This window comes from Sminthopsis crassicaudata, chromosome 3 (genome assembly GCF_048593235.1).
Source record: "Sminthopsis crassicaudata isolate SCR6 chromosome 3, ASM4859323v1, whole genome shotgun sequence".
NCBI lineage: Eukaryota > Metazoa > Chordata > Mammalia > Dasyuromorphia > Dasyuridae > Sminthopsis > Sminthopsis crassicaudata.
In genome coordinates, this window is record NC_133619.1 from 647,796,489 (window position 1) to 647,813,353 (window position 16,865).

The 16,865-nt window shown below is 47.3% G+C and overlaps 1 protein-coding gene across 1 annotated transcript; it reads right to left on the reverse strand.

Annotated features, from left to right (window-relative positions):
* Positions 1-3,639: 3,639 nt before the first annotated feature.
* LOC141565025 (uncharacterized) lies at positions 3,640-14,962 on the reverse strand. Its single transcript, XM_074308004.1, has 3 exons — positions 13,049-14,962; positions 8,980-9,106; positions 3,640-7,296 (listed from the first exon to the last, which is right to left on the reverse strand). The coding sequence occupies exons 1-3, from the start codon at positions 13,526-13,528 to the stop codon at positions 5,354-5,356; spliced, it is 2,550 nt and encodes an 849-aa protein (XP_074164105.1). The 5' UTR covers positions 13,529-14,962; the 3' UTR covers positions 3,640-5,353.
* Between the last annotated feature and the right edge of the window lie 1,903 nt (positions 14,963-16,865).

Genomic DNA, 16,865 nt, shown 5'->3' on the forward strand with positions numbered 1-16,865 from the left:
AAAGCGCCCGTGGCTTTCCCTTCTCCCGCCCGCGCCGGTGCTTTTATGGGCAGAGTCCGTTCCTCTCCATGGAGGGTCCGAGGGGAAGAGGCTGCCTCGGGCCTCGCTGCGGGGAAGCTCCGGGGGGCGGGAGGTTTCTGGCTCTCTGCAGCTTTTCCACAAATGCTGATTCCGAAGTCCATCCGGCACATCCGGGTCCTCAGCGGATCCGGCCACGCTGCCGAACCACGTGGATCCTGGGCTTTCTTCCCGCAGCCAAAGCTTGTCCTCGCGCCTCCGCCCCGGGGTGGGGGGGGGCCGGACTCCACCCCGAGTTCCTCCGCCCAGGACGAGAAAGCCCGCCACGACAGCGCCGGGCTGAGGCCTTCTCCTAGGCCGGAGCCCCCGACCCGGAACCCGGTGATGGCGGAGCATGTCCCTGAGCCTGGAACTAACGCGATTTCTCCCGCTGGAAGCCGGGGGTGGGGAGGAGCGGGGAGTCCGAAAGGCGGCGCCAGAGAACCCGCTGATGCCGGGGGCACCTGAGCCTGAACTGGGGACTCTCTGGGCCTCCCCCGGGGAGAGACGCTCCTGGGCCTCCGCCTCAGGGAGGGCCCTGCCGAGGGAAGGAGGAGGAGCAGCTTCTCTCCCTCGTCTCCTGGGGCGGCTGCGGTCCCAGCTAAGGACTTCCCAGCCTACTGGCATAAAGAATCTCATTCATTTCTATTCAAATTCAGCTCAGGCTGAAACCCAGCTTGGAGCCCAAACTCCCAGTATAAAAGGGCCCATCTTAACCCTCTCTTTGCAGAGCTTCTAGACGTGCCAGCTGTGCCAGGCTATGCCAAGGAAGCCTCTGCCCACTGGATAAGATGCCTTCCAGTGCCATCCCCCTCTACCCTCACTACTTCCCTAAAGAGACTTTATGCCTCTGTCAGGATTTCAGGTTTGTAAATTCCTTGACAGACAATCTCTGTGGCCCCAGAAAGGGCTTCCCCCAAACTGCCTCCCCTTGCACCACATCCCAGGGGCCTAGGGGAGCCACACCTCTCCATTTGGTTCCCTGAACCTAGAACCTGCCTCTAGAACTTTTCATTTAACTCCCTGACCACCAGAAACCCCAATCTCATTCCGATTCCCTAAATCTAGACCTTATCATTTGGTTTCCTACAAAAGGGATCCCCAAAACATACAGCTCATACTTTTGGCTCCCTAACCGGGAAGCCCCAAAATTAGAAGACCTCATCAAGCCCAGCCCCCGTTGCACACTTTCTCCACCCCCATATACAAACCTCATCTCCCTCCAAGACTAGGAGTTGGGCTGGTTCCTGATTCACCAACTTAATGCTCCCCATTTCCCTCTGCTCCCCTCAACATCCGGGTCCTCGTGAGAAGAGGAGGGGTCCTGAGAGCAGAACATGAGGTTCCTGAGACACAAGAATGGCAGATTAGGAAGGAGGCCATGGGAGGTCACATGATCCTTCAGGATGCCTCTGGCTTTTTCTTTTCACTTCAGTAAGGGCACCCCCCACACAACTGTGAGGAGGGGTGAGCAGGGAGGGCCTACAGAAGGGTCCTGGGCTGCAGAGTGGGGCCTTAGGGCTCAGACTGACACCGGTCATCCTTGTTCTTGGCACCTTAGCTGGATAGGAAATAACCCCAAAGGAGAGTACACAAGTAGACACAAACGAGCACACCTGCCTGCACATGAGAAAATATATACACACACACAAAGACATAGGTTTATGTACTGCTGCATCTGTTGGTTTCCTGATAAAGCTTAGTGCTCAGGTGACAATTCAGTGCTTTTTTACTACTTGTCTTTGAGATACTCAGGGAGAGATAGGACATCTGAGAGCCTCATGTAGATATGCAGAAAGAGTGAGAAGACAGGGTGAGAGACCTAAAACCCCATATCCAAAATGCCACAAGGGCTTCCACTGGGCCTCAGACTGTAGATTGACCCAGGAAATTGAGAGGGGCGCCCGAGCTCTAAGACCTCAATCAACAGGTCACGGGACCATCATGGCAGCCCAGTTTACACCTTTAAAAGTTCAGTTTTCTGATGTGATCAGCCAAAAAGCAATCAGAAGGGAGAAAGGGATTACAAGTGGTGAGACTACAGGCTTTTTTAACCCAACAGAAGGGCAGTGCCCAGTCCAAGAAGCTCCAATATAACTGCCAGGTGATGAGGAGAAATTTACAAAGTGGTGAATAGAAGGGATTAGATAGATTAACTGCTTGGGAGAAAGGGTTTGTTTCTATCTCTACAAATAGAGAAGGAAAGAGATGAATGTAGACCAGCACCTTGAGAGAGACACAAAAAGAGAAAAACCTGGAAACAAAGAAAATCTAAGAACAAAATGGGCAGGAAACATTGGATTCCCTAACACAAGATGAGACTGTTGCAGGCCCTCAAAACTTGGAGGAATTCTTGGATTCCTGGCACATGAACTAATGGCCAATAGATTGGTTTTGAACCATTTCTAGGACTTATTGACATGTATGATTCTTCATGTTGATTTATGTTATTTATTACATCAGTTGTAGCCTGTTATATTGCTATGTACTTATGTACTTTGTGTAATTATGTGTACTACTTCCCATGTTGATAGATTTATGTATACCTGTTTTCAGAGTGAGCCCCTTCACAAACCCTCTAATCTGATTTGATTTCCCGTTTCCTTTGGTGTTTTCATCTCCCTTCCTGAGACGTCAGAGAGGGCATGATCACCTCCTTTTATGGTTCTTTTTTTGAGCAATCAGGGAAGGGGTGATCACCTCCTGGAGAAATCAGAGAGGTTATGACGACCTTTCTTCCCTTCCAAAAACAAAAGAAAGTTGGAACTGAAACTAAGGCTGCCTCCAGAAGCCCCTCAAGAAAGCTGCTCCCAGAGAAGATTACATCTTACAGAAGAATATTACACTGTGTAGCCATCCTGAAGGGGCAGCTGGGGCCCAGTTCTGAATAGCTTTTCAACAGCAACACCAGAGCTCTTCTGGGAGCCCCAAGGATTTCCTCAGGGGGGTTGTTTTGGGGGACTCAACTTAAGACTTGTGGGAATTGTTTCTCTTTAGCTGAGATTTTTTTGTATTATTTTTTTTCTTACTATTATAGTTTTCATTGACAGAACATATTCATGGGTAATTTTTTACAACATTATCCCTTGCACTCTGTTCTGAATTTCCCCCTCCTTCCTTCCATTCCCTCCCCTAGATGGCAGGCCAGCTTATTCATGTTAAATATGTTACAGTATATCCTAGATACGATATATGTGTGCAGAACCGAACAGTTTTCTTGTTGCACAAGAACTGGATTTAGAAGGTAAAAATAACAGGGAAAAAAAATGTAAACAGATCGCACTCAATTCCCAGTGTTCCTTTTCTGGGTGTAGCTGATTCTGTCCATCATTGATAACTGGAAATGAATTAGATGTTCTCTTTGTCGAGGATATCCATATCCATGGGAAAATATCCTCTTTAAATATTGTTATTGAAGTGTATAATGATCTCCCGGTTCTATTATAATAACTGTACCTCCACCCCACCCACCTCTCCAACATCTGGACTGATGTTAACTAGGTTTTTGTCAAGCAGGACAGGTTTCCTACAGGCAAGAAATCCTCTGTCACACTGCATAATACGCTATCTGGAATGATTAGGTTTTTTTTGTTAAGGATTTTTATTTACAAAAAATGTATATGGATAATTTTCAGAATTTACCCTTACAAAATCTTTTGTTCTAAATGTTTTCCCTCGCTTGCCCCAGGCCCTCAGCAAGTAATCCAATATGTGTCAAATGTGCAATTCTTTTATACATATTTCCACAGTTATTTTGATGCACAAAAAAAAAGAAAAAAAAATCAGATCAAAAAGGAAAAAGATGAGAGAAATACCAAAATGCATGAAGGAGCTTGATTTTCACTGGGCCGGGGGCTGGGGCAGTCATCTCTTTGTGCTTCCCTCCAACAAGGTCTGGGTATGTGGTGATGTCCACCCTGAAAGTGCAGACAAGCTTCTCACACTGACATCACACCTGAATTGAAGGGACCTTGGTGGACTCCACAGGAAGAGAGCTTCTAGACTCCAGCTCTAGCCCTGCCAAGGCCAATGACCTGACGCTCAGGGAGCTCAGGGCTCTTTTCCAGTGGCAGCTGCATGTGGCAAAGGCCCCTGCTCATGATGTCACACACTCTGGCTCTCAGTAGCTGCAGGAGGGAAAATGTCCTGGGTTCGAATCTTCATGCCAGAGTCTGTCAGTTCCCAGCCAGTCAGAGCCAGGAAGAGTTTGGCTCCTGCAAGGATGTCATCTTCAAACACAGACATGGGTGGGTCTCATAATCCCCAGAGTTGATGACAACTCCAGGGCACGGCCAGAGGCAGGGAGGCAGGCAGGCTGAAGGTCTCAAACATAATCTCTGCCATCCTTTCTTTCCCACGGTGTCAGGGGGCTTCTGTGAGTGGCACAAGGGGCTTTTTGGTGGTCCTGTAGAATACGTAGTATAGAAAGCATGGCCCCAGGTGTACATGCCCCCCTCCCCCCACAGTTGGTAACTACTCTATGTTCAGTGGGGTATTTCAGTCAGAACTCCTCCCTAGCTCTCAGTCTAATGCTCTCCTGAGCCTTCTTCCAGGCCCTCACCCAGCATGACAGCCTTAGGTCTGAGGTGCCCACAAGGGAAATAAAGACATGCCAAAGGGCACTGCCTCCTGCTTATTCCCCACTCTGCTACTAGATTAGTTGTCTTTGAGCTGCCATTAAGTATTTGGTAGTCAGCTTGGCCTTGGGCCCCTGACTTTGCTGAAAGCCTTTCCTCATTGAATTTTTTTATAAGGTTTCTCTCCAGTATGGATTGTCTCATATACAGCCAGATGGGAATTCTTTGTGAAAGCATTTCATGTTTATTATTATCTTCATGCTTCTCCTTACTGAGGATTCTCTGATGTTTACCAATCTTGGATTTGTAGCTCAATACATTTCCACAGTAATTTCCTTTATGAGGTTTCTCTCCAGGGAGGATTCTCTGATGTGCAGCTGGAAAGGACCTTAGTGTGAAATCCTTTCCTCACTGACTACATTCAAAAGGTTTCTCTCCAGCGTGGGTTCTTTGATGTTCAGCAAGATATCATTTCTGTGGGAAAGCCTTTCCATACTGAATACTTTCAAAAGGTTTCTCTCCCATGTGAACTTTCTGATATCTGCTAACATCTCTCTTGCATGTGAAACACTTTTCACATTGCTTACACTAATAAGGCTTTTCTCGAAAACTGTGTGAGTTCTCTGAAGTTCTACAACAGTGTAATTACATCTGAAAGCCTTTCCACATTAATTACACTTATACGGCTTTTCTCTGATGTACACCAAGATTTCCACTGGTTATGAAAGGTTTCCACATTGATTACATTTATAAGGCTTTTCTCCTGTGTGGATGCTCTGATGTGCAGCAAGACTGGCTCTCTTTTTGAAAGCCTTTCCACATTGATAACATTCAAAAGGTTTCACTCCAGTGTGAATTTTCTGATGGTTACGAAAAGCAGAACTGAATCTGAAAGCCTTTTCACATTGATTACATTTAAAAGGTTTCTCTCCAGTGTGGATTCTCTGATGTGCAACAAGACTAGAGCTGGATGTAAAAGCCTTTCCACACTGATTACATTTAAAAGGTTTCACACCAGTGTGAATTCTCTGATGTTCTATAAGCATGTAATTTCTTATGAAAGCCTTTCCACACTGATTACATTTATAAGGCTTTTCTCCTGTGTGGCTTCTTTGATGTAAAAGAAAACTGTATCTCGTTATGAATTCCTTTCCACATTGATTACATTTAAAAGGGTGTTTGCCTGTGTGGATTCCCTGGTGAAAAATAAGCCTGTCTCTCTTTCTGAAAGCCTTTCCACACTGACTACATTTATAAGGCTTTTCTCCTGTGTGGATTCTCTGATGTTCTGTAAGCCTGCAATTCCGTATGAAAGCCTTTCCACATTGATTACATTTATAAGGTTTTTCTCCTGTGTGGATTCTCTGATGCTCTGCAAGCTTACATTTGAATCTGAAAGCCTTTCCACATTGATTACATTTATAAGGCTTTTCTCCTGTATGGATTCTCTGATGCACAGCAAGATATTTATTGGCTATGAAAGCCTTTCCACAATGACTACATTTATAAGGTTTTTCTCCTGTGTGCTTTCTCAGATGTTCTGCAAGACTGGCTCTCTTTTTAAAAGCCTTTCCACATTGATTACATTGAAAAGGTTTCTCTCCAGTGTGAATTTTCTGATGGCTGTTAAGAGCTCCTTTGCATGTGAAAGACTTTCCACATTGATTACATTGGAAAGGTTTCTCTCCAGTGTGGATTCTCTCATGTCTGTTAAGACTTCCCTTGCATGTGAAAGCCTTTCCACATTGATTACATTGAAAAGGTTTCTCTCCAGTGTGGATTCTCTGATGTCTGTTAAGACTTCCCTTGCATGTGAAAGCCTTTCCACATTGATTACAATTAAAATGTTTCTCCCCAATGTGGATTCTCTGATGCTTACTAAGGGTGGAACTAGATGCAAAAGTCTTTCCACAGTGATTACATTCAAAAGGTTTCTCACTAGTGTGTAATCCCTCAGTTAAAGGTAGGAAAAACTGCTGAGTGAAGATCTTCCCACCGTCATAAAGCTCCCCAGGATGAATCTTCTGACAGTTATCAAGGTCTGAGTTCCAACAATGGGCCTTCCCACCCTCACCAAATAAAGGTTTTTCCATTCCAGGGTTAACTCTAGATCGGTAAGGAAGAGATGAAAGATAGGGTGACATTGCTTGATATTCATCATACTCATCAGGTTGCTTTCTTGTCTGAACTGCCTGCTGAGGAATGAGCTGAGAGGTCTGACTCAAGGCCTTTCCATCTTGAATATCCACACAAAACATTTCCCCATTTCCGTTTTTCTGATGTCTAATAGGGTCTGAACTCTTGCTGAAGGCCATTTCCCATTGATGATCTGGATTCATTAGGATTCCAGCAGGCTTCTCCTGAGAATGAAAAAGCTCTACCTGCTCAGGAAAATAGTTCTGAAATTCACTATCCAGAAGCCAGTTCTTCCCTGAAATCATTTTCTTATACTGATTTAGGAAACAAAATTGATTGAATCTCTTTCCACTTTCAGCCAATTCACATTCAGACTTCCAGTTATCTCCTTGGATGATAGAGGCATGGATTTCCCTCAAAGCCAAGGCACAGGGACCATCCTTCATGCATCTTTGCAGGATATATTCTTCCATGAAAAGTCCCAGCTTTCTAGTCATCTCATTCCTTTCCAAGTTGGGCTCCACATCTGAAGAAAAAGAACAATCAAATAGAAAGGCACAGAAAGGGATGCACAGATAGTTAAAAGCAAAAGCAATGATGACTTAAGACTTAGCTCATGCCCTGCTCTTTACTAACCTCAATAGAATAAAACTTCATGGATATAGTCTTGTAGCAAAAACTGGCATTTAATAGACTTTTTCCTTTATAGGAAGAACAGGCCTACAGGATGTGAAAGTGACCTAGAAGATGGACACAGAAGAGTCCTGGCCCTTAAACAGAAAGGGCAACAATTGGCAAAAATAACAGCCAGATTCAATATCAACAGAGTGAAGTAATTCTCCAAGGGAGAAAAGTTTGTTTCTAACTTAAAGGCAACAGCTTGCAATATTTCAGCTGAAAACGACTGGGCATCTTTCAGAGATTTGTCATACAGTACCCCACGTACTCATCTGGGACAGAACACTTGGAAATGTCCACACTGGTCTGATGCAAATGGTGGGGAAATTCAGCTGGTAGGAAACAAAAACTCAGAACTCTACACAGTCTGCAAATAAGTTGCTTCAATCACTGAAAAAGCCAGATTTTAACTCCCCCCAAAAGCTAAATGCAAAAGAAACTTGAGAAACATTCAAAATTCTGGGCTAAGAGTCCACATAAAATTCAGGTTGGTGCTTTAACAATGCCTGAAAGCTATTTATGAGCCAAACACCTAACAGGGTGAACCTAAACTACTCAGTGCTGATGGAGCCCCATTGATCAGTGACACCAACAGGATCCTGGAGAGATGGGCTGAACACTTCTGTAGCACTCTCAGGAGACCATGGCTATTACCACCTCACACCACCCCTATTCCCTCAGAGGACAGGAAAAGATAATGGAGAATGTTGGAAGGGATGAGGGGAAAGTGGGATGCTAATATGCTGTTGCTGGAGTTGTGACCAGATCCACCCATTGTGGAGAGCAATTTGGGATTAGGCCCAAAAGGATAGAACACTCTGCATATCCTGTGACTCAGCAGTAATCCACTGGGTCTGAATACCAAAGAAATTATAAATGAGGGAAAAGGACCCACAAGTGAAAAATATGTGTAGAACCACTTTCTGTGTGGCAAAGAATAGGAAAATAAATAGATGACCATCAACTGAGGAATGGCTAAACAAACAGAAATGGTCTCAAAAAAAAAAAAAACTACTCTCAAAATAAGTTTGATAAGATGGAAAAAGAAAAAAAGAACTTCTTGAAAAACAGCATTGGTGAAATGGAAGAGAGAACAACTCCCTAAAAAATAGAATGGTTGAAATGGGAAAAATAAAATTTAATGAACAGATCATTTAACAGATCAATTCAGCAAATTCAAAAGGAGATGAAAAAAAGGCGAAGTAAAGGAAGACATTCACTAAAAAGTAGAACTAAAGAAATGAAAATAAATGACTCAATGAAACATCAAGAACCAGTCCCCCCCCCCAAAAAATCATGTTTTTCCTGACAATGAACACTGATCATGTGAGTCATCTATAGCTCCAGCTGTTGAAATGATAGTAAATGATTGATTTACAAAAGGCACAAGGCAAGAACAAAGTGGATGGAGAGTTGGAGCACCCAGAAGACCTAGCACCTAAGGCTCAGATGCACCAGACTATGCATCCATTCTCTCCTGCTTATGCTATATTTGGCCTAAAACCAAGAAAAGACAAGAAATGGTCCTTACCCAGGGACAGCAGATTCTGGACATTCTGCAGTGTGACCTCCTTGTACAGCTCCTTCTGAGAAGGGTCCAAGAACCCCCACTCCTCCTCAGTGAAGTCCACCATCACATCCTTGAAGGTCACCAACTCCTAAACCATGAAAAGGCACAAGATTTTGAGCTGAGACTCCAGAATCTATCTGGCCAAACCTTCATCGAGCAAGAGGAGAAAAATGAATCAGAGTTGGGATTTCTCTTAAAAAAAAAAAAAAAAAAAAAAAAAAATCGCATGACCTTTGTGACAGTCACAGGAAACACTTTACAACCAGGCATTAAGGGCCCAATGGGATACTGAGATAGCCTTTTCTGCTTTGAAACGAGAATAACCCTGGAATGCTAAAAGCTTGTAAAGGTTTTTTGTTTTTAATTTTTTAGATAATTTTTATTTACCAGACATATGCATAGGTAATTTTACAACATTGACAATTGCCAAATCCCTTGTTCCAATTTTTCCCCTCCTTGCCCCCCACCCCATGGCAGGCTGACCAATACATGTTAAATATGTTAAAGTATAAATTAAACACAATCTATGTATACACGTCCAAACACTTGTTTTTGTAAAGGTTTCTTACTGTACAACGCCTCTCCTGATGAACTGAAGGAAATGTCTGTGACATATCACTGAGGTAACAGAATGTGTGTAAGAGAGAGAAGAGGAAGGGAAATTCCTCCCCATAAAAAATGTCTTAAGTGACATGCTAAGGAAATTCTATGAAGCAGCAGCATTCTCTACTCTCACACTGAAAGGCTGAGATGACACTGGGCAGGATGGGTCACTATAACATCAGCCAGATGTTAGCAGGTCATGGTCAAAGGCATCTTCTCTCTTTATTTGAGGATTGCCTTCACTTGTTTGTGGAATGGATTCAGTCATTTTAATACAGAATTATTGCACAAGAAAAGCAACTCTGTGGGGAAAGGAGAATTTCCTTCTTGACTTCAAATGTCCTATTTTATTAGTTGGGGATGGAGATGCAGCAAATGCATAAGAATGACATTTATAGATTTTCTCTGAAAAAGAAGGATTCAACGTGTAAAAACTCCAGAATCCTGGGGATCAGGAATCTAGAGTGAAAAGGCAGGTGATGGCTATCATGCGAGAGAGTGCCCACATCTGCAAATCCTTGGACATGCTGGAAGGCACTATCTATTTTCAAACCTATTAAATATAGGAAATGTGCTTGAGAAATGCACGTGGCAGGTGAGGCTTTTTCATTCTAAACTGGAACCGGTAACTTTTAAGTACCAGCAGAAGACAGGATTGCCTTTCTCAGAAGCTCTCTTTACTGGGACCAATTTGATTCCTTGCAAATAAAAATCACTTTTTTTCTCATTTTTATTTTCTTGGAAACATCTGGCTCCTCTACTTCTCATGTATTTTTCACTTTTAGCTTAATTTCTTAATTTATTCTAGTCTGAGCAATTGAAAAAACCTGATTGGCACTGAGACTTGAGTGAATAACTTCCATGCCAGGTGGACTGGAGAATTTTCCTAAACCACTTCATAACACTGTATAGACACCGAGTGATGGCTCTGAAAATTTTTAAGGCCTGGCCTAGAAACATGGCAGTTACCTGCTGAAGGCCAAAGGACTTCCTACAAAGAAAAGAATTTATGCTGGACTTACATCATTTCCTAACAGAAAGCTGTTATTATTAGTATAATTTCAAAGCTAAATAGACCTAATAGCATGAATAAATTAATGAATAATTTTAATAAATATTATAATCGTGTAATTCTTCATTTTTCAGTATCTTCATGGAAGAGGGTTTGCTTTCCTAAGGACACCGTTGGAACAGGTTTAAGGAATTATTTTTCAATGACCATTTAGCAGAAAAGAATCATTAGACTCATAATCCTATACATTCCTTCCACTTGTCAGGAATCGAATCAAATCAAATTCATTCAGGGGAAAGCAGCCCTGGATATTATAACAAAGAAAACCATGTAACCACTTAGCAATATGACCCTGTAGAATGATTGCTCTCAAATTATAGAACAGAGTCATGCTCATCTAAACCATATTGCTTCAATGCCCAGTTTTTAGAGTATTTTTCATTATGAAGGTCAAATGTTTTTCATTATATTATAAAAGGTGAAATATCCCAGCATCCTCCAAGAACACATGGGGCTTTCAATGAAATCTTAAAATCTACTTTAGGACAAAATCAGTTCCATAAAAGTAGATTTACACTGAGGGATGGCATGTTTTCCAGAATCTCAATTTTCCCAAGAGTCATTTCTATTAGTAGACACCAGTCTAAGTTAAAGTATAAACTAGGCAGTGAGAAAGAATGAAGGGAGAGGAGGAGCCTGTGGCCTTAGGACCCAGGCAAAAGGGGTCTCTCTCAGAAAGGTCTTTGCTCACACAAGTCACAAGCGTCTTTTCTGGCTTCCACAGGGTCCATGTTTTTGAGCAAACTTTACCTGGGGCTTTTCTTGCCTGCAGAAGATGTGAGAACAAGCAACACTTTTCCTTGACATAACTGTCTTCTAGAAATGAATCCTGTGCTTGCACTCCCCAGGTAGGTCTGAGCCTAAAGCTCAGAGAGGTCAGGGGGCCGACCTGTGTTCTCCCTCACAGAACCAGAAGAGGCCTTGGGGGTCCCCTTCATGCCATGACTCCTGCTTCCCTCCGCTCTCAGCCCACCCAGAGGCCCTGCTGACTGGGGAGACTTCTCAGTGGCACCAACCCTCACCATGCCTCCCAGTGCTGCTGTCTGGCCACCTTTAGGTCACCCCCTCCCAATCTGCTTCCTCCTTCAACTGGGGGACACACCAAGTGCCCTCACGTCCCCCAACACATCCCACTGAGGCTCTCAGCCAGCAAATGGAGCTTTCCTGAATGTTCAAGCAAAAATGAGTAAGTCCACTAGAGTCTACCCGGGCTGTGCTCTATGTTAACACTCTCAGTGTCCCCTTCATTATGTTCCTTCTGCCAATGCCTTCAAGAATCCTCATGCACTCACTTCCAGGGCCTACTCTGCCTAATAAACACCTTTCCTACCCTAAGAGCACAGACCCACATCTCTGTTCTTTTCTGAACAAGGGCCCTTCCCCTTCCCCTGTGCCCTGACTGGAGGCCATGGTAACCTGAGCAGGTGAGGAGATGGGTTAGATAACCAATGCTGGGTGTGAGCCTGGCTGCAAGACAAAACCTAGTCCTGTCCAAGGAGCCTGGGGTGGGGCTCAGGAGGAGAGACTGAGTCCCTGTCATCTGCTGAAGTAGGACACACACGTGTCCCTCAGCCGCCCATGGAAAGTGTCAGGCTCCTGAGGGGACAAATAAAGCCCAGGTCAGTGTCTGGTGGATCCCGAGCTCCCTTACCCTGGGCGTGCCCAGCACGGGCCCTGAAGATTCTCTCAAGGGGATCACAGAACATCACGTTTCCATGGCTCCTGGCAGATGCCACAGAAGCAGCGCCCAAAGCCCGGCCAGGCTTCCCCCACCTTCCTCCCCTCCTCCTCCTGGACCAGGGACTCTGGGCCCTGGCTGAGCCTCGCCCAGGCCCCTCCATTCTCTAACTCTGGCATCTAGGGCCTTCTCTCCTCCTGGGAATGTCCTCCCTCCTCCCCTGGGCCTCCCGGCCTCCTTCTCATCTCAGCTTCTGCAGAACAGAGACTTTCCTGGTCCCCAAAGAGGTGGCGCCTTCCCTCTGAGAGCGCCTCCCATCTCCCTGCAGATCTGCTAGGGACACAGCTGATGAGACGTTTGTACCAAACTGGGCTGTTAGCTCAGGGAGGGCAGGGACCATGTTTTATCCTTCCTTTGCCTCCCCAGGAGGTTGGCACAGTGCTTGGCACCTGCGGCCGTCCTCAGTGCTCACTAATGGGTCGAGAGACCTGGCAAAGGAGAGGGACTCAGGAAGCCCTGGGGGCAGCCGTGTGGCTGAGGGGGCAGGAAATGGGCAGTGCCAGGGGGACAAGCTAGGAAGCCCTCCCTCTGACAGGAGGAGGAAGCTCCCTGGGCTCTCTCAGACACCCCCCCTCACCCCCCCATGCTGCTCAGCTCCGGGGAGGGACTGCACTCACCTGGCACGAGGGGCTCCGGCTGCCAAGGGCCATCTGCCTGGTTCCGGCCTTGGGTGCTCTGCCCGCCGGGCTGGGGAGGGAGAGGGAGCTCAGACAGGGAGGACGGGGCCTGAGGCTCCTCTGCCCGGGGAGGATGCGGAGCTGCCCACAGTGAGGGACAGATGGAGCTCTGGGGGCGGGGACAGCGGGGGGCGGCTGCTCCCCAGGAGGAGGCAGGAAAATCTGAGAGAAGCAGGCAGATGGAGGCTCAGAGGAGGCAGAGCTCTCCCGTGGGGGGCAGGGAGACCCTCCCAGAAGCCTCCACTGGACACCAAGGTTTCCGGCACTCTGGGAGGAGGAGCAGCCCTGGGAGCACCAGCCCTGTGGGGTCAATGGCGAGCGGGGCTCAGTGGGGGAGGGGTCAGTTGGGCTCCCCAAGAAACACTCAGCAGCCCCCAAGTTACTGGGAAGCACCGGCCCCTCCCCCATTTCAGCCCACATAGGTGAAAGGGATAACCCCCCCACACACAGCCACACCCACCTGCACTCAGTTCATGCACGCAGCTCAGTTACACGCCCCACTCACAGCTACTGCACTTTTACACAAGTTCCACGCATGCCCCTCTCATGCACGCGCCCCCACATTCCGAGCCTGCACACGCGCAACAGCTTTGCAAAATCTGCCAGGAGACCTCCGGCAAGTGGTGGCGAAGGGGAGGAGCCTCAAGAAGGAAAAGGGAAGTTCCGGGCGGCACCTGCGCACGCGTGCCCCCCCTTTCCTCCCCGCCCCCACTCTCCAGCTCAAAAAAAACAGAAATAAACCCGGGGCCCAATAAGCAGCGCATGCGCAGTAGGGCGTCTATTCTCAAACTTTTGGGGAGAAGCCGGGGATGGAGTGTGGGGTTCCGTAGGAGAAAGAGACCCGGATGCGATCGGAAATTCCGGAGTGGGTGTGGAGGTTTTGGGTTAGATCGTTTGCATCGTTACAAATGGGGGCGCGGTCCCCCTTCTCCCGGGAGGGGCCGGGGCCTCGGGACCTGCGCCCTTCCCCCATCTCCCCTTCTCTGAGGGGGGCAGGGAGACCCCGCCCACGCTCAGCCCTCTCAGGCCCCGCTGCGGGTTCGGTGCAGTTTCTGGACGTTTCCTCTGCGGGACAGCCGCTCGTTCCTCCGTCCCTCGGGGGGGAGTGAGCCTCCCACGAGCTGCCCGCCTGACACAGGGTCTCCCCCCCCTTCGGCCCCGTGGAGAAGGTGACAAGAAGCGCCCGTGGCTTTCCCTTCTCCCGCCCGCGCCGGTGCTTTTAAGGGCAGAGTCCGTTCCTCTCCGCGGAGGGTCCGAGGGGAAGAGGCTGCCTCGGCCCCGCTGCCAGGGAAGCTGGGGGGGGAGCGGGGGGTTTCTGGCTCTCTGCAGCTTTTCCGCAAAGGCCGATTCCGAAGCCCATCCGGCACATCCGGGTCCTCAGCGGGTCCGGCCACGCTGCGGAACCGGGAGGATCCGGAGCTTTCTTCCCGCCCCGAGAGCGCCCGACCCGGAACCCGGCGATGGCGGAGCATGTCCCTGAGCCTGGAACTAACGCGATTTCTCCCGCTGGAAGCCGGGGATGGGGAGGAGCGGGGAGTCCGAAAGGCGGCGCCAGAGAACCCGCTGATGCCGGGGGCGCCTGAGCCTGAACTGGGGACTCTCTGGGCCTCCCCCGGGGAGACTCGCTCCTGGGCCTCCGCCTCAGGGAGGGCCCTGCCCAGGGAAGGAGGAGGAGCAGCTTCTCTCCCTCATCTCCTGGGGCGGCTGCGGTCCCAGCTAAGGACTTCCCAGCCTACTGGCATAAAGAATCTCATTCATTTCTGTTCAAATTCAGCTCAGGCTGAAACCCAGCTTGGAGCCCAAACTCCCAGTATAAAAGGGCCCATCTTAACCCTCTCTTTGCAGAGCTTCTAGACGTGCCAGCTGTGCCAGGCTATGCCAAGGAAGCCTCTGCCCACTGGATAATATGCCTTCCAGTGCCATCCCCCTCTACCCTCACTACTTCCCTAAAGAGACTTTATGCCTCTGTCAGGATTTCTCCCCTTACTTCCTGTCCCTGTAATAAACCTTTTATCCACCCAGGATTTCAGGTTTGTAAATTCCTTTACAGACAATCTCTGTGGCCCCAGAAAGGGCTTCCCCCAAACTGCCTCCCCTTGCACCACATCCCAGGGGCCTGGGGGAGCCACACCTCTCCATTTGGTTCCCTGAACCTAGAACCTGCCTCTAGAACTTATCATTTAACTCCCTGACCACCAGAAACCCCAATCTCATTCCGATTCCCTAATCTAGACCTTATCATCTGGTTTCCTACAAAAGGGATCCCCAAAACATACAGCTCATACTTTTGGCTCCCTAACCGGGAAGCCCCAAAATTAGAAACCTCATCAAGCCCAGCCCCCATTGCACACGTTCTCCACCCCCATATACAAACCTCATCTCCCTCCAAGACTAGGAGTTGGGCTGGTTCCTGATTCACCAACTTAATGCTCCCCATTTCCCTCTGCTCCCCTCAACATTCGGGTGCTCGTGAGGAGAGGAGGGGTCCTGAGAGCAGAACATGAGGTTCCTGAGACACAAGAATGGCAGATTAGGAAGGAGGCCATGGGAGGTCACATGATCCTTCAGGATGCCTCTGGCTTTTTCTTTTCACATCAGTAAGGGCACCCCCCACACAACTGTGAGGAGGGGTGAGCAGGGAGGGCCTACAGAAGGGTCCTGGGCTGCAGAGTGGGGCCTTAGGGCTCAGACTGACACCGGTCATCCAGGTGCTGGAGCACAGTGGGAATCACCTTGTTCTTGGCACCTTAGCTGGATAGGAAAGGGAACATTTGGGATGGAAATAACCCCAAAGGAGAGTACACAAATACACAAAATGAGCACACCTGCCTGCACATATGTGCAAAAACACACACACACACACAAATACATAGGTTTATGTACTGCTGCATCTTTTGGTTTCCTGATAAAGCTTAGTGCTCAGGTGACAATTCAGTGCTTTTTTACTGCCTTTTTTTTTTTTTCTTCTGAGGCTGGGATTAATTGACTTGCTCAGGGTCACACAGCTAGGAAGTGTTAAGTGTCTGAGATCAGATTTGAATTCGGGTCCTCCTGAATTCAAGGCTGGTGCTCTATCCACTGCGCCACCTAGCTGCCCATTTTTTACTGCTACTCAAAGACACTCAGGGAGAGATAGGACATCTGAGAGCCTCATGTAGATATGGACAGAGAGTGAGAAGACAGGGTGAGAGAAGACCTAAAACCCTGTAATGTGCTGTTGTCTCGACAGTTGCCATTAATTCTTGTCCAGAGAAGTGACTTCCCTTCCTGCAGAGAGCTGCATCAAGCCTGGTCTAAAGCAGAGACTCCCTATCTCCTCCAGAGCTGCCCTCTTTATCCTCCCAGAGAATGGGCGTGAGATAATGCAAGGGCTTCTGGGAAGAATTACTCCAACCAATGAACTTGCTCCTCCTCAGCATTCAAGCTCTTCTCCAGGAATTCACAAGTAAAAACTACCAGGAAAGGCCGGAACTAGAAAATTGTCAAGTACTGACTTAGCACTTAGTAAGAACCTAACATCTCCCCCTTTCTTTTGATTTAGAACATAGAGTGGTCGTGACCTTGAAACATAAATCCATCAATATGGGAGATATTACACATAATTACATAGATTACATAAACACACAGTAACATAACATAGTAACATTGTACATACTAGAAGTATGTAACAAATAACATGATCAAATAATCATAAATTGAGAATTTATAAATCCAATGATTCCTGCTAGTTTTTAAAGTTCTTTAACAGTCTTCTTAT